Here is a 26,116-nt window from a genome sequence, read left to right on the forward strand (position 1 = left end):
TTAAAAAACAAAAGAAATTGCCTTAAAAATAAAACCACTCATTCATTCATACATAAGCTCATCTGTTCATTTGTTCACAAAGTCATTTTCAAGCTCCTACCATATTTCAGGTTCTGTGCTGAGGTTTGATGATTAAAAAAACCTGTAAATAAAATACATCGGAGAGATTCCTTGTAGCAAACATGTAATTTCTGTGACTATTGCCTTCAGATTCAACCTCAGCGGTGTGGTATTCTGGAAAGAGCATAACATCTTCCCCACCCCCAATTCTACTACGTCCAGCCCAGAACTAGAAAGAGCAAGGACTCAACAGTGTACCATGGATTCTCTTTTTTTTAAATGAAGATTTTTTGTTTATTTATTCCACCCCCTCCCTCCCCAAATTGTCTATTCTCTGTGTCCATTCGCTATGTGTTCTTCTATGTCTGCTTATATTCTCATTAGGTGGCTCCGGGAACTGATCCTGGGACCTTCCAGAGTGGGAGAGAGGCGATTACTCTCTTGCGCCGCCTCAGCTCCCTGATCGGCTGCATCTCTTATTATCTCTCCTCTGTGTCTCTTTTTGTTGCACCATCTTGCTGCGCCAGTTCTCCACATGAGCTAGCACTCTTGTGCAGGGCAGCACTCTGCGTGGGCCAGCATGCCTTCACCAGGAGGCCCTGGGCATTGAACCCCAGACCTCCTATATGGTAGACAGGAGCCCATTTGCTTGAGCCACATCCACTTCCCCACCATGGACTCTTTAAACACAGCCTACAGCCAAGGCACAGCTATTATGGTCTCATTTTACTCACCAAAGCCTTTCAAGTCTCACCTTTTGTCAGGTAGAATTTAACATGAAGCAATAGCCCTGCTACTAAATGACAGACGAGCACAATTTGAGGGTCCATGACCTTTGTATTCGTTTAAACAACTCAACCTTTCTCAACCAGAACAGTCATCCACCTTTACTTGTGAACTTGAATTTCAGCTACCACATTTGCATGCATAATATACCAAAAGGCCTTCTTTATCATGTTTACTTCTCTGTTTCTTCCAAATGAAATCACTGAAGGGCAAATTTGATTTTCAAATCAGTTTTAAAACATCTGCCTTCAGAAAAAGTAAGAGTAAAGAGATAAGGTTTTTAGATTACAGACTAGGGCTAATTATTTTAAGTGATACCACTGAGTCCATGCTAAAAATACAAATGCTAAGACATTTTTAATGCACATTCAACATCTAATGGATGTTAATATTTCATTAGGAAAATGTTTCCAGTCATGAGATATGCACTTTGTAATTTTAGAAGGAAAAGGCTAACTTCCTGACCCTTCGTTACATACAAATGTATCTAACATTGAGCCTTAGCATCTCTTAATTTGTTGTTCTATATGACTATCTTTTCTTTCAAATTTATAACTTTGAATGTTACAGACTTCATCCTCGGGAAGCTTGAGGTGTTTAATGTATTTCAGCTTTCCTTTTCTTTCTTTCTTCTTGTTAAGTTTCTCAATTAGAATATCTGAGGTTGCATGCTTCTCCTGAGGTGGAGTTATGGTCCCATCTGCTTAGGTCCAGGTATGATACAATTAACGTTTTATATTAAACATAAACAACTTTTTTTTTTGAGGTACTGGGGGCAGAGATTGAACCAGGACCTCATATGTGGGAAGCTGATGCTCAACCAATGAGCCACATGGGCTCCCCTGAGTTGTTTTTTTGTTTGTTTGTTTGCTTGTTATTTTTGTTTTTAGGAAGCACCAGGAACTGAACCCAGGACCTCCCATGTGGGAAGCAGGCGCTCAACTGTTTGAGCCACATCAGTTTTCCTAAACATACACAATTCTGACATGGATTTTCACTTCCACATGTGCACGCTTTTTCTCATCAATTAGCCCATTCTTTCCTTGGGGCGGAACCAAGTCTTCCACAGCTCTGAACTTTGCTTGTTAAGTGCCCAGAATACAAAAGACGCACAGTGAAACTCCTCCTAAACCAGAGGGGATTTGCATTCTCCTTCCACAGTGAGTCTGCCCTTTACGCTCTTGGCAGTCACCTGGAGCAAAGCCTGTTCCCACAGGCTCTTTAATCTTGTGGTCAGGCAGACATTTTTCCTCCACAGCACTGACCTCATGGTAGGCATTTCATAAAAACAGGTTGAACAAATGGATAATGGTCTGCATATGCTTCCTGCCAGGTGACACTTTATTTTCCTACTGGTAAAAGGGGAACTCTGAAAAAAAAATAGGACTGAGGGGCTGGAGTGAGAAGCTAAAGGGAAGCTGAGAACTGGCCACGTTTCCCCAGCCCTGGTCTTCAGGAACAAGCTTGCTGAACTGAAGTGCAGATGCAGCATACAAAGAGAGAACTGATACTGAAATCCCAGCCTGCTGAGGAGGGTTTGGGTTTCACTGTGAACTCCATTTGGCTCCTGTACCACTTGGGCTGAAGTGTCACCACTGCAATCTCCACGTTTCAAGGTTTAACATGGAGAGGTCATGACATGAGCCTAATGTGCTCATCTTAGCGGCAAATGGTCCCTGACCTATCGTGCACACCAGATGCAAGAGGTCATGGGAGATCAACTAGAGACCAGATAAAGGAATAAAACAGCAACAAAAATATCTGTAACTGGAACTTCCTGTTTCTACAGGAATGTCTGCTTTAGCCAAAGGTGTTTTGTTTTGTTTTTAGGAGGTACTGGGTGCTGAATCCAGGACCTCATATATGGGAGGCAGGTGCTCAACCACTGGCTATATCCGCACCCAGCCAAAAGTTTTAATAGATGAGTATTCATCTGACCCTTAAATCTTCCCTGTTTTCTTCCATGGATCTCTCTGGATCTTGATTGTCTCAGAAACACCTTTTCAAACACACAAAATGAAACACAAAGGATTACAAAGGAAACCAAAGACACAGTTCTGTCCACAGACCCATTGGGCATGATACTGAAAGACCTCTGGTGTGAGATAAAAAGGACAGAGCCCATCACTTGGGAAAACAATGCTTCATGGTACAGGACTTTAGAGCCAGGAACCTGAGACTTCTGAACTTTTTCGAGCCAGAATCCTTATTTTTCAGCAAAATGAAAGTTGAATGTTTTTAAATAGGAAAGAAGTGTCTTACTTAACAAAATAATGAAAATAATGACAACAATAGCTTTTACACCCCTTTATCACACCCCTTCCCCCATATCTTATCTGTGTAATGTGCTTTTCCTCTTCGGTCTCCTTTTCCAAACTGAACAGAGAGCAAGAATTGGAAACATTGGTATAAATTTTAGGTTCCTTCTTTGAAAATGCAATCCTGAATTCCTCCATAGCTTTTCCCCCCTATAGTTTTGATTTGCAGTGAAATTAACTGCAAAATCATTTGACCTAGACATTTCTAAAAAAAGAACACTGGTTTGTGACATCATTTCAAACAATTTGGAAAACTACTCCAAGCTTGAAATCCAAATAACCAATATCCTACCAGAGGCTAAACAGTAACACCCAAATCAAACATAAGGCAAACAACTTTGGCTTTTGAGGAAAGGCCCTCAGTTTGATTACAACTATCTGCCAATATGCATTGTTGTATCTGTAGCAGGAAATCTCGTGAAATTCCTAAGTGAAAGAACCAGAACAACTATATATCCTACTTTAATTAAATGATCTAAGTAAACCCCAAACACAACATGCTGGGCTGGAAATCAAATCCCAATAAACTGGAAAATGTGGGCATCAGTGATACTGTGACTCCAGAGATTTAAGTAGCAAATGGGCTGTTCTTCTGGCATTTGATTAAAAATCTGCTTTCACCTGGATCAGTGCATTTTGTGTGCAGAGCAGATTCAGTGCCACACACAGAACGGCATTTTCAATGGAAAACAGTGGAGGAGAAAGAAAGCCTAGCTCCCGAGACCCCAGAGTTGTTGCGAGGGTATATCCAAATTCAGATCTGGGAAACAAAGGGCCATGAGAGGATGAATGTGTCAAGTGGGTAGGAAGCACTTTCTCAGGGCAGCACTTGTAAATGTTGGGGTTTACAGGAAACCTGGTCCCCGCACACACTCACCCCATGCCTTTGTCTACCTTTGTAAAGGTGTGACTTACTTTCTTTTTGGTTCTGATAAACTGTTTTCTTTAACTGCACACCTGTCCTTTTGTGATGTGGAAGAATTTTTAAGCAAACACAAAGCAATCATTTAACTCCAGTTTGCTTTATAGATGGATACCTAGAGTCAGTTGATGCAGGAGTGTTTTCCTGATGTGTACGTCTTGCTTTCAAACCAGACTTCAGGTTTCCTGATGGCAAGCAGTCTTTTCTTCATAATTCCACACAGAGCTTCACCCACAGAACTCAGTCTTATCATTCTGATGAACAAACCCAACCTTTTGTGCCCAAAGAAGCAAAGTCATCTTTTAAATGTGAGGTCAGCTCAAATAACCTCTGCATCTTAGGTGCCAACATTCACTGATATCCTGGTTTTAGCATGTCAGAGACACCGAAGAGCCTGGCAAGAAATCTGTGGGAAGGCCAGCTCTGTGACAGATAAACATCAGTGCCCAGTAATCACAGAAGTACCAGGGCTCACATCAGCATGATTCACGAGGCTTCTCCAATATCAACAAGTCAACAGCTTCTGGTCTTTCTTAAGCCTGACAGGGGTAAGTGGTTGCCAAGAAGCCTATAGAAATGAAAAGAATGAATAGATAATGCAAGGCATGTCCCAGGAAGGGAGGAAGTCTGATGAGAAAGCAATCTTAATTATAGGGTAACATGGATTTGGGGGAGGGGGTGAAGAAAATTCTGGATCTATTTCAGAAAATCTTTATTAAATCTATTGTGAGGGAAGTTGTTGTGGCTCAACTGATAGAGCGTCGGCGTACCATATGGAGGGTCCAGGGTTCGATACCCAGGGCCTCCTGGCGCATGTGGTGAGCTGGCCCACATGCAGTGCTGCCAGTGCAAGGAGTGCTGTGCCACACAGGAGTGTCCCACACACAGGGATGGCCCACGCACAGGGAGTGCGCCCCACAGGGAGAGCTGCCCCGCGTGAGGAAAGCACGGCCTGCCCAGAGAGCCCGCATGGAGAGCTGATGCAGCAAGTTGACATGGCAGAAAAAGCGATGCAGTTTCCCAGTGCTGCATGACAAAATTATAAGCCGACACAGAAGAACACACAGCTAATGGACATGGAGAGCAGACAATGGGGGGAAGGGTAAATAAATAAATCTTCAAAAAATTTAAAATAAAATAAATCTATTATGAAAGAGAAGAAAACAATGTGACCACTCTCAAAGAAAATAAATTTTACTAAGGATAAAAGCCAGAATAATTTGTATCCTTATGGGGTGATTCTATAAGAAATATGCCAGGATGTTCTATATCCAAATCTAAATGCTTGTCTGAGGGTAGCGTTCTAAGGTAAGTGAGGTTAGGGTTTTGAGGGAGTAGATTTTTAATGTCCAAGGGTGCAGTCAAGTTGTCGTTTAGACCACATCGCCCTGCAGTCCACACTGTGAGGTTCTTCTCCCTGTACTGGGGAGGAATGGGCTGATTATAGTGTTTCATGTTCTGGGCAAGATTTCCAAGATCATAAGCTCAAAGTACTCTGTTAACATATTGAAATGCACGCATGGGAGGCAAAATATTTTGAAGTGAGGGTCCTGCGGGGTTTTGTGACAAATACACATCAATGTGACTCAAGTTCATGCTTCATGGGTCAAAAGAGCCAAGCTGATCTTGCCACAAATAACAATCATTACGTAACAGTTGCACAACTTTGTGCCACCAACCCAGATTAAAATGCTCTGTGGGAGGACTGCTTAAAAACACCAAATTTTATGATGTTTGAACATCAAGGCAAAGTAAAGAGATGACTTTAGACGGAGGTAGTGAGGGCTGTACTGTCCATTTCTGTTCTAAACATGTTTTCGAAAGATAAAAAAAAATTCAGGGCAAGTACCCCATCCGCTCTTGCTAGTACTGTGACTCAAAGGAGAAGAGTACCTGGCGTAAAGGCCTCCTCCTCTCCCAGGGAAGGTACCTAATCATCTAGGGTGAGTTCACTTTACACTTAAGACATAATCTTTTAGAAGGGAATTTAAAACAATCACTTGAGACCCTGGTAGTTTTATCATCTAAGCTATTGGGCTAAGCTTCAAGATACTAGTCCCTTGAGGGAAAGCACAGCCAGGAGACGGCGTGAAAGAACTGAGGAACACAGAGACTTATTTTATTATAAAGCTACTTCAGAACCATTTTATTTAACTTTGACTTTTTTTAAGGCAAAATTAGCCATTAAACATTTTGGACAAACTCTGCAAATGATTTGTCAATCTGTCTTGCGAGAAAAAGATGCCTCTGAAAATTCATCATATAGGTGAGAGGGGAAAAAAAAACAACTACATTTTGGCTATCACTAAAAGCCAAGCAGAAACCTCCTGTTATCAAGGATAAGTGGAAAATCACTGCTTATTATATAGTATTACACAGTTTACAGAAACTGCAAGCGTTCATTACAAACTGCACATCACACTTATCATCAAGGAGGGCGGCCAGGGCAGGGCCACAGTTGCGCAACAAAACTTGTTCAATTCGCTAAGCCTCTCTGTGGCTAAGGTTATTGTTTCCAACACAAAAGGTAACAAAGAAATAGATTGGCAGAGTGTGCAAGCTGCAATCCTGCCATCTTCAGGAAAATCTTCTGAGCTCAAAGACACACTTGAACTTGCCTCTAGCAGGCTGAAGGGAGAAGGAGTGATCTTTACTTTCCACCAAGGCCGAACCCCTCCCGTTTAAGTAACGTGTGCTTCCAGATTTAGCATGCTGCTTGCTTCCGTAAATGTTATCCTTACTGATTCACTCAGAGAAGATGTGGTCTTGCTAGGTGTGTCAGAATCCACAGATGTCTAGTTTATATTTGGAGCAAGGCCCTTTAGCTACCCCTGGCGCTGAGCCAACTAGGAAAGGTTACCTAACTTGTGAACCAATGTGAGTGCAGAAGTGCCCAGTAGAGCGTGTGACCCAAAGGAGGCCTCACAGCGTGTCTGCTCAATGAACGAACAGATGAATAACACATTTTTGTTAACATAGGCCTATCTCTCACAAATTAGGGCTTCCTGGCAGGACACTGACTCAATATTAGTCAAATGATACACTTAATTAAGAAAGTGACTGGGAGGGGGATGTGGCTCAAGTGGTTGAGCTCCTGCATCCCACCTGGGAGGTTCTGGGTTCAGTTTCCTGTGTCTCCTGAAAAAAACAAAAACAAAGAAGAAGCAAAACAAATGAAAAAAAAAACCAATTCAGGGAAACCGATGTGGCTCTGTGATTGACTGCCAGCTTCTCACACACAAGGTCCCAGGTTCAATCCCTGGCCCCAGAACCTCAAAAAAAAAAAAAAAAAAAAAAAAGTGACTAAAGGAAAAAAAAGAGTACCTGAAAATATCTACTTTTCCATCCTCAAATATGAAAAGCTTAGAAGACTGTGCCCAGTATTTCTTTCTCATCTCCTCAGAAACTTGCAAAGTTCATTAATACTGATGTTAGAATACTACAGTAATGTAATGCGAAGGTATAAATTTGAAATCATCAGACTAGAAATCCAAAAATGAATGCATTTGTGATTGTAGATGCACTGTACATGCCATGTCCTACTAAACATTTGATTGATAGCCCTAGCCAGTGAATGCGTATGACATGCAGCTCCCTTCCTCACAGGGCAGTCTAATTTAATCTCTATGCCATTTGGGGTTTTCAGTTACCCTGCCTAAAGCACCTTCAAACAGGCAGAGGCTACCTGTGAGGGATTCAAAGGTGCTGTGAGAACCTGAACTCTGGAGCTACAACCCCTTCTTATTTTAAATCTGTGATCTTAACACTAAATTAGCATAGGTTTGGATTTTTATTTTACTTAAGAAAAATGAGTTCAGAAGATTCAGAAATGTGAAACCAACAAATGAGCTTCCATGAGCCCCTCCTTCCCTTACCCCCAGCATACCCTGGAGAAACGACAATATATTTCAAAACTCCAGCAGCCAGAATTTCTATTAAGCCCATATTTCCACTGCCAAATCCTACAGAGGATTCAGTAACTCCCTAGAGAATAAAGAAGGAAAAAGAACAATATAAACAAGTTACTCTCATCTAGGAGCAGCAATACATATATGTGCTGTCCTCCTTTGCCTGCGCAGCACCCCCACATCAGAAACTTAAAACACTGAAGGCTCTGAGAACCAGAGATGAGGAAGCAAGTCTTCCTCACTAGGAAAAAATAAGCAAGCCATGAGCTCTCTGGGAGACATTTAACATGTAGCCCTGCCTGGAGGTAGAAGGATGAACAAGATGACCTCTCACCACCCTTTTCAGGTCAAGATAGCTAAGCCACATTACTAAGAGTATGGGCATTCTTTTGTTTGGTTTACGTTTATTACACGGGCTTGGTATTGCTGTATGAATTTGGATAGAGGGGTGAAAAGGGTATGAGCAGAAAGCACTCACTAACTCCCTCTAAAGCAGCTGGTAAATATAATTCCAGATGATCACCACTCTGAAATTACACTTTAAAACTTAGTAAGAAATGTTTATTACTTATACTCAGTACCTAATTTACAACATCATGAAATTCACTCATATTCCATTTTCAAGAGATTATGAAAAGAAAATGTCAAATAGGGAAAATATGTTTTCTGGATCTTGTCTTAACACAGAAACACACACACTGATATGTATATCTCTTTTGGTGGAAGGAAATAGTCTAATAAATGGCCTAATGAACAGCATAATGATTTTTTTCCAAAGGAAGAAAAACAGAGGCTAATATACTCTACAACCTGGATAATGAACCCCTAGAGAATCTAGATTTACCACTGATGTAGAGGCTGTACTTTTAAAACTAAATTTTAAAGTATGAATTATGATACATCTAACAGGCTAGAGAAATTAATATTCTGTGAAGGAAGTAGGAGTGAAAGCAAGGTAGGAAATCATATGTAAATATAAATGGATTTCTTTGTAATCCCTAGACTTCATTGTACCTTCTGGAAGGTGAGTCTATTTCTGATTTGTACCTTTGTGTGGTTTTTAAATCTGACATTCATAGGTCCCTCTGATTGAAAAATTAGCAGTTTTCCCAGCTATGATGTGGTCTAGTAGTAAGCGGCCACATTCAAAATGCTTCTTTTCAGAGAAACATCCCTAACTAACTCCATGCCACTTTCTTCTAGTCATGTCTATATTCTTATAGCACTTAGATGTCTGTTTTTTATTCTGATATTACAGATTATGCAGGATTCTGGGAAAAGGGAAGTCGGAATCAGGAGACAGTGGTTCTCATCCATGCCCTGCCCTTAGACAAGAACTTGGGAAAGGCACTTGATCTTTCTGCCTAAGAATTTGTTCTCTCTGTGAAATAAGGGGCCTTGAATTATGATTTCCAAGACACTTCAGGTTACATATGTTACATATACAATGAAGGTTATGATTCTAGAAAAGGTATTTTGTATCTTTTCTTATGAAGGTTCCCAACATTTAGAGTTTGTGTATAACCTATAAGTTCTTTCAGAGGAGAAATGTGTTCCTGTCTCCTCAGTATTTTCCCTTTGAAAGTAGCATGAGGTTCCACCTACTGGGGTCACTTAACTCAATTATCGACTGAATCAAAATTGGTTAGGCTATACCTATGGTCACACACCTAGTGGCTAGAGGCTATGCACATGGTCACACACCTAGCGGCTAGAGGTTATGCCTGTGGTCACACACCTAGCAGCTAGAGGCTATGCCTGTGGTCACACACCTAGTGGCTAGAGGCGATGCCTGTGGTCACACACCTAGCGGCTTGAGGCGATGTACATGGTCACACACCTAGCGGCTAGAGGCTATGCCTGTGGTCACACACCTAGTGGCTAGAGGCGATGCCTGTGGTCACACACCTAGCGGCTAGAGGCTATGCACATGGGCACACACCTAGTGGCTAGAGGCGATGCACATGGTCACACACCTAGTGGCTAGAGGCTATGCCTGTGTCACACACCTAGCGGCTAGAGGCGATGCCTGTGGCCACACACCTAGCGGCTAGAGGCCATGCACATGGTCACACACCTAGCGGTTAAAGGCTATGCACATGGTCACACACCTAGCGGCTAGAGGCTATGCACATGTTCACACACCTAGCGGCTAGAGGCGATGCCTGTGGTCACACACCTAGCGGCTAGAGGCTATGCACATGGTCACACACCTAGCGGCTAGAGGCTATGCACATGGTCACACACCTAGCGGCTAGAGGCGATGCCTGTGGTCACACACCTAGCGGCTAGAGGTTATGCACATGGTCACACACCTAGTGGCTAGAGGCTGCTCTGGGAAAATCTGGCCTCATCTTCCCAGGGGGTAAATCCAAGAGCACCTTGAAATATGTCTAGATTTTTAAAAAGCAGCCCTCTTAGAAGTCTAGCCCCTGATTTCTTCCCTCCTCTGAAAGAGACCACAAAAATAATGAATGCTATCAAGTTATATATAAACAAATTTCAGTGGGCGCTCAGACCATGGGGCAGTCACTTGCACTTCGGAAGAAAAAAATCAAGGGAGAATTCATGGAGCATTTAGCTGTGTCTTGAAGGAAAGAGAGGATGGATGAATATTTAAAGATCAAACAACAGGAATAAAGAAAATGAGCGAATCTAAAGCATGGACTCATTTGACAACAGTAATTGGACAGTCTGAAAAGAAATAAGTAGAGAAAGTAGCGAGAAAAAGGCTTAGAAAGTAAGGTTAGATAGGTAATTATATTTTTGAAATCTGGACATGTGAGCCAACAGTGGGCAGAATATTTGGAAACAAGATGTTTGGGAAAAGTTCTGGTCATAGAGAGATAGAAGATGACCCAGCAAGGATCTAAAGCTTTCTATGGTAGAAACCTGGAGGTGCCTGCACGAGAGAGTGATGGAATCACAGGAAGACCAACCCAGCAAGAGTGTTCTAGACAGCAGAACGGCAACAGATACAGAGTACAGAGTGAGGGAAACCCACTAGAGGCAACTTAACACTCTGGAAAATAGGTATGAAGGTCTGAATTAAGGTGGAGAAATGGAAAAAGAAATAAAGGAAGAAAGGGTATCAAGGAAATGTTTGTGGTACCTGCCAGGCTTGAGGGCAAGGGAGAAAAAAAGAGTCAAAGATAAGAGCTGCCCAGGAGAAGGGGCTACCTCCAGTGCAAGCAGGGACATCAAAGGAGAGGGGCAGCTTTATGGAGAAAGACAATGATGAGCTCAGTTTGAGACAAGTGGAATTTGAGAAGCCATTCTAGAAGGGGACAGCAGGTAACTAGAAATAAGAGGGAAACGGACTTGGCCCAGTGGTTAGGGCGTCCGTCTACCACATGGGAGGTCCATGGTTCAAACCCCGGGCCTCCTTGACCCGTGTGGAGCTGGTCCATGCGCAGCGCTGATGCGCGTAAGGAGTGCCCTGCCACACAGGGGTGTCCCCCGCGTAGGGGAGCCCCACGCGCAAGGAGTGCGCCCCGTAAGGAGAGCTGCCCAGCGCGAAAGAAAGCGCAGCCCGCCCAGGAATGGTGCTGCACACATGGAGAGCTGACACAAGATGACACAACAAAAAGAACACAGATTCCCATGCTGCTGACAACAACAGAAGTGGACAAAGACGACACAGCAAATAGACACAGAGAACAGACAACCGGAGTGGGGGGGGGGGGGGAAGGAGAGAGATAAATAAATAAATCTTAAAAAAAAAAAAAAGAACCCTGCTTTAGGAAGACATGATCAAAACTATGTCTTTCCTTCCTGCTGCCTTTGTCCATGGATCAACAAGTTGTACTGTCACATTTTGCAGGTGTTCATGCTGACTGCTCATTTTTAAAAATGGATTTTTCTGCGACAATTGTCCTGTTTACTTACCTACATTATGGTTATGTGACTCTGACTGGAGGCCCCTTGAGGGGCAGGTCCCATGTCCGCAATGCTTAATTGGCAACGTCCCTTTCAGAGAAGTCAGTCAAGGCTTGGTATGGTAAGAGCTGCCCACTGAGTACCTCTCTGACAGTGCTGCGGCTAGACCCCCTGGAGCCATCCTGGACTGAGGGAGGGACACAGAGTTCCAGGATTCCAGAGAGAGATCTGTTCTGCAGGAAAGACTCTACCCTGCTGGGAGAGGCACAGTGAATGTCTTGGCAGGTGGTTTAGAGTTCCTCACCAAATATTAAGGCCAGTTTGTTTTGCTTTTTTTGTGGTGGTGGTGGGTTTTTTGTTTTGTTTTTGAGGTACCAGGGCTGGGGATGGAACCCAGGACCTCGTATGTAGGAAGCTACTGATCAACCACTGAGTCACATTGGCTTCCTTAAGTTGGCTCTTTCATTTGTTTGCTTGTTGTTTGTTTTTTTGTTTTGTTTTTAGGAGGCACTGGGAACTGAACTGGGACCTCCTGTGTGGGAAGCAGGTGCTCAACCACTTGAGCCACATCTGCTCCCCAGTGGTTACTGTTTTAACTTTTTACTTTGAAAATCCAGAGAAGCAACAGCAACATATTAACCTGACAAACATTGGATTTTAAAGCAAAGCCGGGAAACAGACTTGGCCCAGTCGTTAGGGCGTCCGTCTACCACATGGGAGGTCCGCAGTTCAAACCCCGGGCCTCCTTGACCCGTGTGGAGCTGGCCCATGCGCAGTGCTGATGAGTGCAAGGAGTGCCCTGCCACACAGGGGTGTCCCCCGCGTAGGGGAGCCCCACGCGCAAGGAGTGCGCCCATAAGGAGAGCTGCCCAGTGCGAAAGAAAAGTGCCGCCTGCCCAGGAATGGCGCCGCCCACACTTCCCGTGCAGCTGACAACAACAGAAGCGGACAAAGAAACAAGACGCAGCGAATAGACACAGAGAACAGACAACTGGGGAAGGGGGGGAGTTAAATAAATAAATAAATCTTTTTAAAAATAAATAAATAAAGCAAAGTCATTTCTGAGGTAAAAGTGGCACAGCTGGCAAACAGTTTTAAAAGCACTTGGCCCCTCCATAAAGGAAAACTTTACATTCAAAGAGTGTTTAAAAATAAAATGGACTTCCAGCCAGTAACCAGCCTCAAGTGATAAACTGCTACTGGGGGATCAAAGTCATTAACTTGAGGGGCAAGTATAGATGCCCAGAGACCAGGGAGACCTGAACCTCTGGCAAAGAATGAATTTGAACCTATGGAATAAGGCTTTAAGTGAATCAAGGATGACAGCTGTATTCATAACGGATGAGTAAAGGGAACTTAAGAAGACATATTCCTAGTCTATAAGCACTAGGTCATCAGGAGCATTTCTTTTTCTCTCTCACAAACTCTTCCTTGCCCCATGTGACAGAATCTGAGCTAGGTTGGAGAGCCTTCCTGATTAAGCCCTGTGCTGATGACAGCTCCAGAACGAATAGAAGCAGAGCAAATGAAGCCAACACAAGCGTATGACTGGGGCAGAGTGATACCACTCATCCCTGCATTCTGACAAGTAGATGGTGGGCACCTGTGTAAGTGCTAGGTACTTGCGAGGCTACTATAGATGAAAGACTGAATCGCTGACCTCATGGAGCTTACTGCTAGTAGGGGAAGAACGCCAGTAATTTAATAACCATGCTAAGCGAGTCCCATTACAAACTGCAGTATCGGCTGTGAAGGTGAGGAGCTCAATTCTACGAGAGGAAACAACAAGGGATCTGAATGAGACGGGGGTCAGGGCAGACTTTCCTGAGAAAGTGCCCCTTGAGCTGAGAACTCAAGGATCACAGGGTTACTCAAAGAGTGAGGCCAAATGTGTGCGAAGGCTCTTTGAGAGGATGGAGCATGATGCACGGTGGGAAGTAAGAGACAGGGTGATGTAAACACAGAGAGCACAGGGAAAGGACACAGAATGAGTCTGGAGAGGCAGGAGGGTGCCAAATCGTGTAGGGTACTCTAAGTCATATTAAAAATTCTGTTTTTTATCCAGAAAGCAATGGGAAGGGCTCTAAGCCAGTAAAGGGCTCTAAGAAGAGTTAGTTTCAGAGTTCTGCTTGAAAAATGGCACTCTGGCTATAGCAAGTAAAATTAAGTTTTGAAGGAGGGTGCAGAGAGAATGTGGGGAGGCCAGTTAGAGTGGGGTAGAGCAGGTGAGAGATGACTGTAGTTGGACTTGTGTGGTCTAGATGCATTTTTGTCATTGGGCTATAATAATAATAAAGTTATTTCTATAAAAGAAAAATCTGTCTGACCATGTACAGTTTAAGTGTGCTCACACACTTCACTGACAAAGTTTTATTGAGGTATGCTTCATTCTAAAAAAATAGGCATGGAAAAAGTTATTACCCTCACAGAATAAGTTGGTGCCTGGTTTAAGCAAGGAAATGGGAAATGGCAGCTCTCAGCTTCTCCCTGCTGATCATTTACTACTCACAGAGACTTCATTTCCTCCTACCTCTTTCATCTGTCAACTGTTCTGGGTCAGAAGGAGCCATCTCCCCTGGTGGTCCACAGAACCTGCTGATACTTCTAAATATAGAACTCAGTCAGTCCACATTCTTAGCATCAACATCTACTTTCCACGTGGCTTCCAACATAGGGGTATATTTTTGCATTATAAACTTTCTGCAATTCAAAAAGTAAGTCCCCAGTAAATATGCAGGTACAAATGACTCCCTATTTATGCTTTCTACTCTAAAATATTCAGCTACTCATGATATTTCATAGCACCATAAGAGCGGTTTGAGTGGTAGGTGTCCCCAAGTCTGGTCTAACATATAGATGCCTTCTACGGGGCACACTTTGATATTGCATTATTAACATAGGGATCTGCCTTTATCAGACTTGACCTCTTTGTGTTTATATGTGGGTTTTTAAAAATTTGAATACTGTTACTTTTTTTTTTTTGTGCTATTTCTCTAACAAGTACATGTTTCTTTATCATTCAAATTCCAAAACTCTTGACAAACTTAACAACAATGTCTGCCCTTTAAAAAATACAACAGGAAAGAACATGACTGGCTTTTTTTCATTACTGTCAAATGCTATGTAGAAAAATGGATTTATATATGAAAAAAGAAAAATATAATCACTGGGCATTTAAAAAGTGACAATAACATAACCAGAGCCCACTAATTGGCTCACACTTTTAGATGGAGCAAGCAAGTTCATTCCTCCAGCCTCACAGAGAAGGGGAAAGTGAAGATAGCAGCATGCTCTGTTACCACAGCAGAAGTGCAAGAAATAGTAAATGTTTGATACAGGATCAATGGGACACTCAAGAGCAGCAATTCCATCCTGGAAACTAAATCTTGACACTAAAGATGAACGTCTCTTCAATCGCTTCAGTAGTGAAGACATTTTCTCCTTTAAACCCCACTTTCTTTCTATTGTATCACGTAGTGATCTCAAGCCCTCTGTGACCAACTCAAGGTTTTAGTGTTCTGCCAGCAGAAAGAAAGCTTTCTCAACCTTATCACTTAACAATGGCAAAGAAGATGCAGAGAATCGCAGGCAAAGTAAATTGTCTAGGTTTAAATGCCCCATTTTTCAATCTTGCTACACTTTGAAGAGTTTACTGAGGCTGTAACTCTCCACCTTTAATTTATCCTGTTGTCCTCAGCCACTGCAGCACTTAGGAAAAGAAACATCACTCCACGTTCTAAGGCTCCTGGTGAAAAAAAAAACAGCACCGGCCACAGAAACAGAGCCTAGAGTGGCACGCTGCGGGACCCAGGAGTACGTGACACTATATTCAGGCAGGGTGGCACACAAGGCTTCTCAGATAGGAAGATAATCCTGCTGAAGACCAGGCAGCAGACAAGTGGGCCCCACATGGGCCTTTGTGGGCAACATAGAGACTGCCCCGGGGAAGGCACAGGGAGAACCTAAAGTTAGGATGTAGAAATGCCTGCTTCAAGGTGGTGCTCTCAGCGCTCAAGTAGGCCAGGCTGCTCTGAGACAGGAAATCCAGACCACGTGGACTCCTGATGTTTAGGGAAAGGCAAAAGGAGTCTGTGCTCCAGAGAACTGGGCTTTCAAGGTCCCCAGGGGAGAAGGCATAAGGAGAACGCAGCTGAGGTGTCCTTTCCAGGGAAATACAACTTGTGTTTGGTAAGTGGCTTCAAGGTTCTGAAAAGCTTCTGCGATATTGCTATGTAGAGCACTTATTTAATTCCTTTGATTTATTGCTGGCAGTGAATAAACCATGCCACTCTGCCAGCAAATAACGGCAAGGGCAAACATCCGCCAAACATTTACGGTTACAGCAACAAAGAAAACTGTTCATATAGGTTCTTTTTTATTTTAAAAGAAAGGCAAGTAAATCGGTAAAAAATGTAGAAAATTAGGAAATATAATTTCCATAATCCTGCTACACGAAAGCAACTACTATTAACATTCTGGCATATTTCCTTCTGGTTTTCTTCTTCCTCCTTAATGTTTTTCCTACTTGTGAGAATACCTCCATAATTTTGTACCCTGCTTTTAAAAATTGAATTATATAAGCACTTTCTTAAGTTATTAAACATGCTTTTTGCAATGTCTTTTTTAATAAACATATTATTGTGGTTGGAGAAAAAACATATTCAGAAGAAAATCTGGATACTAAATCTGGCAGGCACATAGAAAGTTTGTGAGAAAAGGGAAACTAAAGGCTACAAGTACTAGGTAGTTCTAGATTATGACTTAAGAATTCTCAAGTGGAAAAAGAAAATTTGCAATATTACCCAATTCTTTATATCTTAGCATTTGCATTTGTCAAAATGTTTGCCAAGGGTATCGTCTTGGACAGATGATGGCTGAGATCACTAACACTTTGACAGATAAGAATTATTATTCAATGAGAACATGGCAAAATGAAGAAATGGTTCAAAAATGAATAGGGGGCAGCAGACTCGGCCCAATGGATAGGGCGTCTGCCTACCACATGGGAGGTTCACTGTTCAAACCCTGGGACGCCTGTCCCATGTGGAGCTGGCCCATGCGCAGCCTCTCCAGGAATGGTGCTGCACACATGGAGAGCTGACATAATATGACGCAACAAAAAGAAACATAGATTCTTGTGCTGCTGACAACAGAAGTGGACAAAGAAGAAGACGCAGCAAATAGACACAGAGAACAGACAACCGGGGTGGGGGTGGGGGGGCGGAGAGAAATAAATAAATAAATCTTTCTAAAAAAAAAGCTCATTAAAAAAAAGGCAGGAAAAAGAAATCCAAGAAATAATGGAACTAACATAGGCAGAAAAGAAAAAGAAATTTTAGAATAAAAAAAAATTATAGCAGAAAAAAAAAACAAATTTTAGGAACAAGCTGTAGTAGTAGCCTAGGGAGTAGTCTGTTCCATATTAACTAAAGAACACACAGGGAAGAGGATTTGGCCCAACGGATAGGGCATCTGCCTACCACATGGGAGGTCCAGGGTTCAAACCCAGGGCCTCCTGACCCGTGTGATGAGCTGGCCCATGCACAGTGCTGATGTGCACAAGGAGTGCCGTGCCACGCAGGGGTGTCCCCCACATAGGGGAGCCCCACGTGCAAGGAGTGCGCCCAATAAGGAGAGCCACCCAGCATGAAAAAAGTGGAGCCTGTCCAGGAGTGGTGCCGCACACATGGAAAGCTGACACAGCAAGATGAAGCAACAAAAAGAAACACAGATTCCAAGTGCCACTGACAAGAATACAAGCAGACTCAGAAGATCACACAGCAAATGGACACAGAAAGCAAACAAATGGAGGGGGGTGGAGGGAAGGGAAGAGAAATAAATTTAAAAAATAAAAAATAACACACAGTATTCTTTAGATAGTCCTGTAACAGGAATAAGAGGCAATTAGTAACTGTGGGAAATTCCCAAAGCTTGCTAATATGAAGCTATTTAACAGTGGAATGATTTTGAATACTGGTGAGAATAATGTTTGATATGACACAGTACAATTCTTTGAAGTGGGGTAAAATTTATTGGCATAGAATAACATTTCTCTCACTTTAGAGCTAACAAGTAACTGGCTCTGTAGTGAACAATGTTTATAAAATCATAATATTGTAATAAGTTCTAAGTGGTTTTCCCTTCTCAAGATAAATTTATTTTTAACATATGGAAGACATAATTAAAGTTAGAGAACAGAATAAAAGTATCATAAATCTTTACAAGGTCAATGTAGTGGGATAGTTAACAGAAGACAGAAAGAAGGAAGGAAAAAAAGGGGAATATAAGGAGTAGTAATTTTTTCATTAACATAGTAGAAATCAAGAAACACTGACCACAACTGATGCATCAAAACATTAAACAAAAAATTGTTTCACTTGAAAAGGTAAACAACAGAAGAACTAACTAAATAAAACAAAAATGGGAGTGGTTAAGTGAGCTAAATTCCTTAAGCAAGGAGTTCGTAAAATTGATAAATTAATAAACAGAGGCATAAAATATTACTTATAGTTGAGAAGCTTAGAAAAACTAAAAAAGAAATGGTCAAAAGTACATATCTCTGAGGAGTGGAACAAAGATGGAAAGGTAAAATTTTACTTTTAATTTTATATCCTTCTGTATTGTTTAATTTTCCATGTGCATGTTTTACTTTCATAATTAAAAAACCTGATGCTATTAAGATTACTACTGAAGGCTACTACTATTCAGATATTGGTTTGTATCTTTCCCATCCATATTCAGACATTTTAAATATGCATGTTGAATGATACAGGGTATTACTCTGTAGGTTTATATGATGTTTACTGCTTATATCATTTGCTACTTGCTGTTTTTCATTCAATATAATATTAATGAAATGTATCCATGCTGACACATGTAGCTTTGTTCCATTAAAACTGGGTCTATGTGAAAAAAACAAACGAACCCTGAATAGTAGTATTTTATTGTATTGACACAGATTTAGGGCTCAACAGTTTAGAGTACAGCATAGAAAAGGAATCAATAATTGGAAAGTAAGGGTTTTTTAAATAAGGCTAAAGGATATAAGATTACTTTATGCTAATAAAGAGAGGCAAAATTTTTTAAAATAAAAGAGTTAATGCAAAAATAGGGCTAGCTACAAGAGAAAATTACTCTTCTCTCTGAAGGTAAAACGAGAAGCTCCAACTATAGTTTAGAATGCAGGATAGAAAAAAAAAGAAAACACCCCACCCCTGGAGCAGGGACTTATAGGCAGATAGTAGAAAATCTCATTCCCTAGTGCTTTTTCAGAGGACAGCAAGAATCTGTCCTCTGATTTCTTGGTTAGGTAGAATGCTATCAAGAGGCAGAGCTGTGCTCTTTAAAGATCCTATATAATTTCATTTGTAACGTGACTCACATATTTTATTTCAATAAAGAACAGGCTACAATTCTTGAAGCTAATAGAATTCTCTCATGTGGTCTGCTCTGCAGTATATTAGTTAAAAAAGAAAAGCATTCGTCTTTTACTGTCTACATAACTTTTTAAAACCTGTCTAGAAAATGGGAGGTATGACAGATTCAGGTTATGCCTATAAACATGAAATCATAACATTTGGTTCTATTGATTCTTGGGGGTTAACAGGCACTTACTTGCCTTCTTGCTACTACTCTTGTTCTTCTAATGTATTACATTTATTAATTTGTAAAACACTGCTGTAGCATCTAAGTGCTAAAATACAAAGTTAAAAACATCTAAATTATTTAAATCTACCAATTTAAAAAAACAAAAATTAAAAAGAGGATAAAAGGTATTGATGACTTAATCACCTGGAAGAGGATCTAATGAGTGAATGAGTTTTTGACTTGAGAAAAAAACTCATTTAACTAAATGTGAAATCATTATTACATGTCAATAATCAGTCAACCAAGGCAAGGAGGATCAGGTCTCTCACCAAAGGAGTTTACAATCCAGTTTAAACAGATGAAATGACAGAAGAGATGGGCAGTGGAAACCAATAAGACGTGTAAGAGATGATGAGCTCTAAGGAAGCAGAGGGTCTATGAGCTGAATACCCAACAAGAAGTAAATCTAAAAGACCAAATTGGTGGTTGTTTATGGGCCTTGAGGGCCTTTTTATTATATAAAAAGTGTTCCAGAAACTTGGAAATAAGTCAGCTCTTCATTTTCTCCTTTTTATTATCTAGCATGGTTTAGCCCTCTTCAACAATACCTTGGATACCAGGAGGTAATGTGGTATAGACACACTGCAAGATGTTGTGGGTTCAGTTCTAGACCACCGCAATAAAACAATTATCACAATAAAACAAGTCAAATGAATTTTTTGGTTTCCCAATGCATATAAAAGTTATGTCTACATTATACTGTAGTCTACTAAGTGTGGAATAGCATTATGTCTAAAAAACTATGTACATACCTTAATTTAGCAAAAAAAAATATTGCTAAAAATGCTACCCATCACCTGAGTCTTCAGGAAGTCCTAATATTTTTGGTGGTGGAGGGTCTTGCCTCAGTGTTGATGGCTGCTGACTGATCAGGGTGCTGGTTGCTGTAGATGGCGTGGCTGTGGCAATTTATTAAAATACAGCAACAGGGAAGTGGATGTGGCTCAACTGATAGAGCATCCACCTACCATATAGGAGGTCCAGGGTTCAATACCCGGGGCCTCCTGGACTGTGTGGTGAGCTGGCCCATGCACAGGGCTGCTGTGCACAAGGAGTGCCGTGCCATGCAGGGGTGCCCCCATGTAGGGGTGCCCCACACGCAAGGAGTGTGCCCTGCAAGGACAGCTACCCCATGCAAAAAAAAGGCGTAGCCCACCCTGGATTGGTGCCCCCCACACACGAGGAGCTGATGCAGCAAGATGACGCAACAAAAAGAGACACAGATTCCCAGCACCACCTTACAAGAATGCAAGTGGACACAGAAGAACACACAGAGAATAGACACAGAGAGCAGACAAGGGTGGGGGGAGGGAAGAGAAATAAATAAAAAATAAATCTTAAAAAAATAAACAAATAAAATAAAATAAGGCAACAATGAAATTTTCAGCATCGATCTACTTTTCCCTTCACGAAAGATTTCTCTGTAGCATGCAACGCTGTTTGATAGCATTTTATCTGCAAAATTCTTTCAAAACTGGAGTCAATCCTCTCAAATCCTGCCACTGCCTTGTCAACTAAGCCTATGTAATATTCCAAATGCATTGTTGTCATTTCAACAAGGTTCACAGCATCTTCACCAGGAGTAGATTCCATCTCAAGAAACCACTTTCTTTGCTCAACCATAAGAAGCAACTCCTCATCTGTCAAAATTTTATCTTGAGATTGCAGCAATTCAGTCACATCTTCAGGCTCCACTTCTAATTCTAGTTCTCTTGCTGTTTCCACCAATCTGCAGTTATTTCCTCCACTGAAGTCTTGAACTGTCTCAAAATCATCCATGAAGGTTGGAATCAACTTCTCCCAAACTTCTATTAATGTTGTTATTTTGACTTCCTCCCATGAGTCATAAAAGTTCTTAATGGCATCTAGAATGGTGACTTCTTTCCAGAAAGTATTTTCTATTGACTTTGCCCAGGTCTAGCAGAGGAATCATTATCTGTGACAGCTATAGCCTTACAAAATGTCTTTTTTTTTTTTAATTTTTCCCCACCCCTTGGTGTTTTTCACTTGCTGTTTCTGTTCCTTTTCCTGGTTTCTTTAGGAGGCACCAGGAGCCAAACCCGGGACCTCTGATGTGGGAGGGAGATGCCTAATCACTTGAGCCATTTCCACTCCCTGCTTTGTTCTATCTCTCATTCTGTTTTTCCTCTCCATGTCTCTTGTTGCATCAGCTTGCCACACCTGCACATCGCATCAGCTCACTGTCTTCTTTAAGAGGCAACAGGAACCTCTGCTCTATGCTTTGCTCTGTCTCTCATTATGTTTTTTCTTCTTGTGTTTCTTGTTGCGTCAGCTTGCTGTGCCTTCCCATCACGCCAGCTCGCTGTCTTCTTTAAGAGGCACTGGGATCCAAACCAGCTACTTTCCATGTGATTGGCAGGAGCCCAGTCGCCTGAGTCATATCCACTTGCCCAAAATGTATTTCTTAAATAATAGGACTTGAAAGTCAAAATTACTCCTTGACCCATGGACTGTAGAATGGGTATTATGTTACTGGGCATGAAAACATTACTCTCACTGTACACTGTACATTTCCATCAGAGCTCTTGGGTGACCAGGTACCTTGTCAATGAACAGTAATATTTTGAAAGGAATCTTTTTTTCTCTTTCTGAGCAGGAGGTCTCAATGGTAGATTGAAGATACTTAGAAAACCATGTTGTAAACAGATGTGCTGTCATCCAGGCTTTGTTGTTCCATTTATAGAGCACAGGCAGAGTCGGATCATTTTTAAGGGCGCTAGGATTTTCAGAACGGCAAATGAGCACTGGCTCCAACTTAGAGTCACCCACTGCACTGGTACCCAAAAAGAGAGCCAGCCTGTCTTCTGAAGCTTGGAAGCCAAGCACTGGCTTCTCCTCTCTAGCTATGAAAGTCCTAGATGGCATCTTCTTCCAATATAAGGTTGTTGCATCTAGACTGAAAATCCGTTGTTTTGTGGGTAGCTACCTTCATCAGTTATCTTAGCTAGGTCTTCTGGATAACTTGCTACAGCTTCTGCATCAGCACTTGCTGCCGCATCACCTTGTACTTGTACTTTATGGAGATGGCTTCATTTCCTAAGCCTCATGAACCAATCTCTGCTAGCTTCAATCTTTTCTTCTGAGGCTTCCTCACCTCTCTCAGTCTTCACAGAATTTAAGAATTACAGCCTTGCTCTGGATTAGGCTATAGCTTACAGGAATGTTGTAGATGGTTTGATCTTCTATCTAGACCACTATAACTTTCTCCATATCGGCAATAAGGCTGCTTATCATTCAAGTGTTTTGTAATAGCAGTTGTAATTTCCTTCAAGAACTTTTCCTTTGCATTCACAACTTGGCTAACCATTTGGTGCAAGAGGCCTAGCTTTCAGCTTATTTCACCTTTTGGAATGCCTTCCTCACCAAGTGTAATCATTTCTAGCTTTGGATATAAAGTGAGAGACATGCAACTCTTGCTTTCACTGGAAATGTAGGGTTATTAATTGGCCTAATTTTAATATTGTTGTATCTCAAGGAATAGGGAGGCCTGAAGAGTAGGAGAAAGACTGGGGGATGGGGACATCCGGTCAGTGGAGCAGTCAGAACATGCGCAACATTTACCAATTAGGTTTGCTGTCTTACACAGGTGTAGTTCATGGCACCCCAAACAATAGAACATCTTAGATCACTGATCACAATCACCATGACAGATATAATACTAATAAAAAAGTATGAAATATTGGGAGAATCACCAAAATGTGACACAAAACATGAAGTGAGCACATGCTGTTGGAAAAATGGCACTGACAGACTTGCTCAATGCGGCGTTGCCACAAGCTTTTAATTAGTAAAAAATGCAGTATCTGTGAAGTGCAATAAGGTGAAACACAATAAAATGAGGTATATCTGTACAGTGGAAAGAGCCATGGGTTTAAATCTTACTGTACTCCTTGAAGAAGTACTTAACCTGAGTGTCATTTTCTATTTTATAAAATGAATATAATATCCCACAAGGTGTATATTCAGGACAAAATGAGATAAAATATGTTAAAGTACCGAAATATTAGTTGCTGAATAATTGTTAGTTTTCTTACATGCTAGGGCAGAAATGTCTACAAGATTAGTGCTCTGCTGCTAAGTGACTTCCTAGGCAGGTACTGCTCATTTTCCAGCCCTGTTAGCATCTAGGTGTGGCAGCATGACTAGCTATTTCCAGTGGAATGTTAGTGGAAGGGATATGCACCAAACCTAGGCTGAGGTTTCTCAGAAGCAGGTGTGCCTTCACGATGTTCCTGCCGCATCTGCCAGTGGGCTGCAGCTGAGGAGGAAGACCTAGACAGTGGCAGAACCACAAGAGGGAAGGTGCCTAAACACGTGCGGTAAGAGCCTCCTAACAAGCAGGAGTGCCCACACTGCACTATCATGAGATGGAGAGATGTTACGTGAAACCACTGAAATTTTGGTACTTATTTGTTATGGCACCAAATTCTATCCTAATTGATATAAATATGGTATATGGTAATTACTATAATAATTGTAAGTGGCTCACTCTGGCAATGGCGTCAGACGTTGCACTGAACAAGTGACCACTAACACTATAAGAAATCTTGGCTATTTGCTATAATCTTGCCCCTCGCAGATCTGGCTCCCCAAAAAGACACTGAGCTATTGTCCTGCTGCTCAGAACCCACAGAATCCTTCTCCTAGCTCCCCCAACGGTCAGGTGAGCTCAGAGTCCCAAAGTCATATGTGCTAAATGTCTATGTTTGCCTATGGAGAACCTAAGGTACAAGTCATTTCCTTAATTTAGGTAACAGCTTGGCTAACACTGAGATGAGAGAAATATTTAAACCTAAGCTTGAGAACGATGTGAGAGTGTAAAGTAGGACGGAGTCTCAGAATAACTACTAAAGTTGTATCACTACAGTAAACTTCTCCAAGGAGGAAAAAGTCCTAAGGGGATACTGTGGGATTCAGGGGAAGGGCCCAAGAGAGGACTGTAGAAGGAAAGCATCTTTCTTTTCCATGCTTAGGTAGAGATGTCATTTTTAAAAGTATGAGTCAAATTCAAACCACGAGATAGGGAAAGCTTGCTTGGTCACATAAAGTAAATTCTCATCTAAATAATTAATAGTCAAAATTGAAAGGAAAGGCTTATATGAACGTATATCCAACCTCCAAATAAGAATAAAATTTGTTGATTGTGTGACTGTTCACTGGGACCTTCTGAATTCATGGGAAAGACTTTGTCTTTTCAATTGGGATAAATAACTGAAAGGAATAACTTACTTGCAGGAGACTTTAGTTCTGTCGGCCACCATGGTCCACTGTTGCTGATTGGTAGACACCTCAATGTAGTAGCTATAGCTTCGGTCATCACAGTCCCAAAGTAATAACCTGACCAAAAAGAAAAATACAAGAATAATGTGAAGTTCCAGCTGGCAGTTTCATTCAGCTACAGATATGGGTGAGTCTTGTCTGCTACACCCCTCTCAGCTGCTTCCTTTGTCCCACAGCATTTCTAGTAGTAGACCCAAAAAGTGAATCTCCAACAGTATATAGATGACAGGTGGTGTCAGGCTGCAGCAGGAGGCTTGTTTCTTTAGGTGCATATTTCACTAGTCACCCAAGCCCAGGCAGCTTCTGTCTCCAAATCCTTATACCCGATTCTTCGGGCTCTCATCTCCAGTTGGCTGGGCCAACCAAAGGAACCATCCATGGGACAACTGTTCATAGGGAAATCAGGGCTTTCTAACTGGTGATAACTAGCAAGCCCCATGGCCTTAATTATCATGTTTTTTGCTCCTTTTCATTCTCACCAGAATTTTTACAGAACTTTGGTAAGATTATCTGATTTTGATATACAGGAAAACATGTATTCATCACTAAAACTTTCATATTCATTATTTAGAGCTTTATTACCTTGTTCCTGTTCTTTGAACCCATTTTCTCCCCTTTTACTGCCCAGATGAGAACCTAAGCATTGATTGTACGATTTCATTTATATGAAGCGTAAAAACAGACAAACTTATCTATAGTGACAGGAAGATGAATAGTGGTTACCTCTGAGGGAGGTATTCACTGGGAAGCAGTGTGAAGGAAACTTATAGGATGCTGGAAATGCTCTAATTTTGAAGTGAGTGGCAGTTATGTGGGTATTTACACATGCAAATATTGATTGAGCTATATGTATTAGATCTGATGCACTGTATGCTATTCTTCAATTTAAATAACAGCAATAATAATAAAATAATCTAAACAATGCAATACAGGATCAGACTTGCAGTTTGAGTACTCCAGCGTTTTGCTTTTCTGACAGTGCCACACGGAAGATAGGTCTTTGTACTCTATGATTTCAGCCTCCAGAGTCCTCCCCACACGAGGTAACTACATTATTGCTTTATTTTTGGCTGTGAGCACTTGCCTCCTACATCCACTAGAATAGATAGTGAACTCCCTGAAGGCAGAGCTATGTGCATTGATCTTTATATATCCAGTACTTGGCATATTGTCTCACACAGATCCTACAATGAATCTTTGCTCAGCAGATACATTATTAATAACAACAATGATGATGGTGGTCAACATTTTTTTTAATGCTTACTGTGTACCAGGCTCTGTGTTAAGTGCGCTAC

At 41.5% G+C, this 26,116-nt stretch overlaps 1 protein-coding gene across 2 annotated transcripts in view; it reads right to left on the reverse strand.

The window, feature by feature from the left end:
- Nucleotides 1-26,116, reverse strand: part of BTBD9 (BTB domain containing 9) — a 475,382-nt gene that overhangs the window by 56,727 nt on the left and 392,539 nt on the right. For both annotated transcript variants that reach the window (XM_004460278.5, XM_071218440.1), the window contains exon 9: nucleotides 24,771-24,878. In XM_004460278.5, the coding sequence (XP_004460335.1) occupies nucleotides 24,771-24,878 (108 nt within the window). The remainder of the gene's footprint in view (nucleotides 1-24,770; nucleotides 24,879-26,116) is intronic.

Source organism: Dasypus novemcinctus, chromosome 11, assembly GCF_030445035.2.
Source record: "Dasypus novemcinctus isolate mDasNov1 chromosome 11, mDasNov1.1.hap2, whole genome shotgun sequence".
Lineage (NCBI taxonomy): Eukaryota > Metazoa > Chordata > Mammalia > Cingulata > Dasypodidae > Dasypus > Dasypus novemcinctus.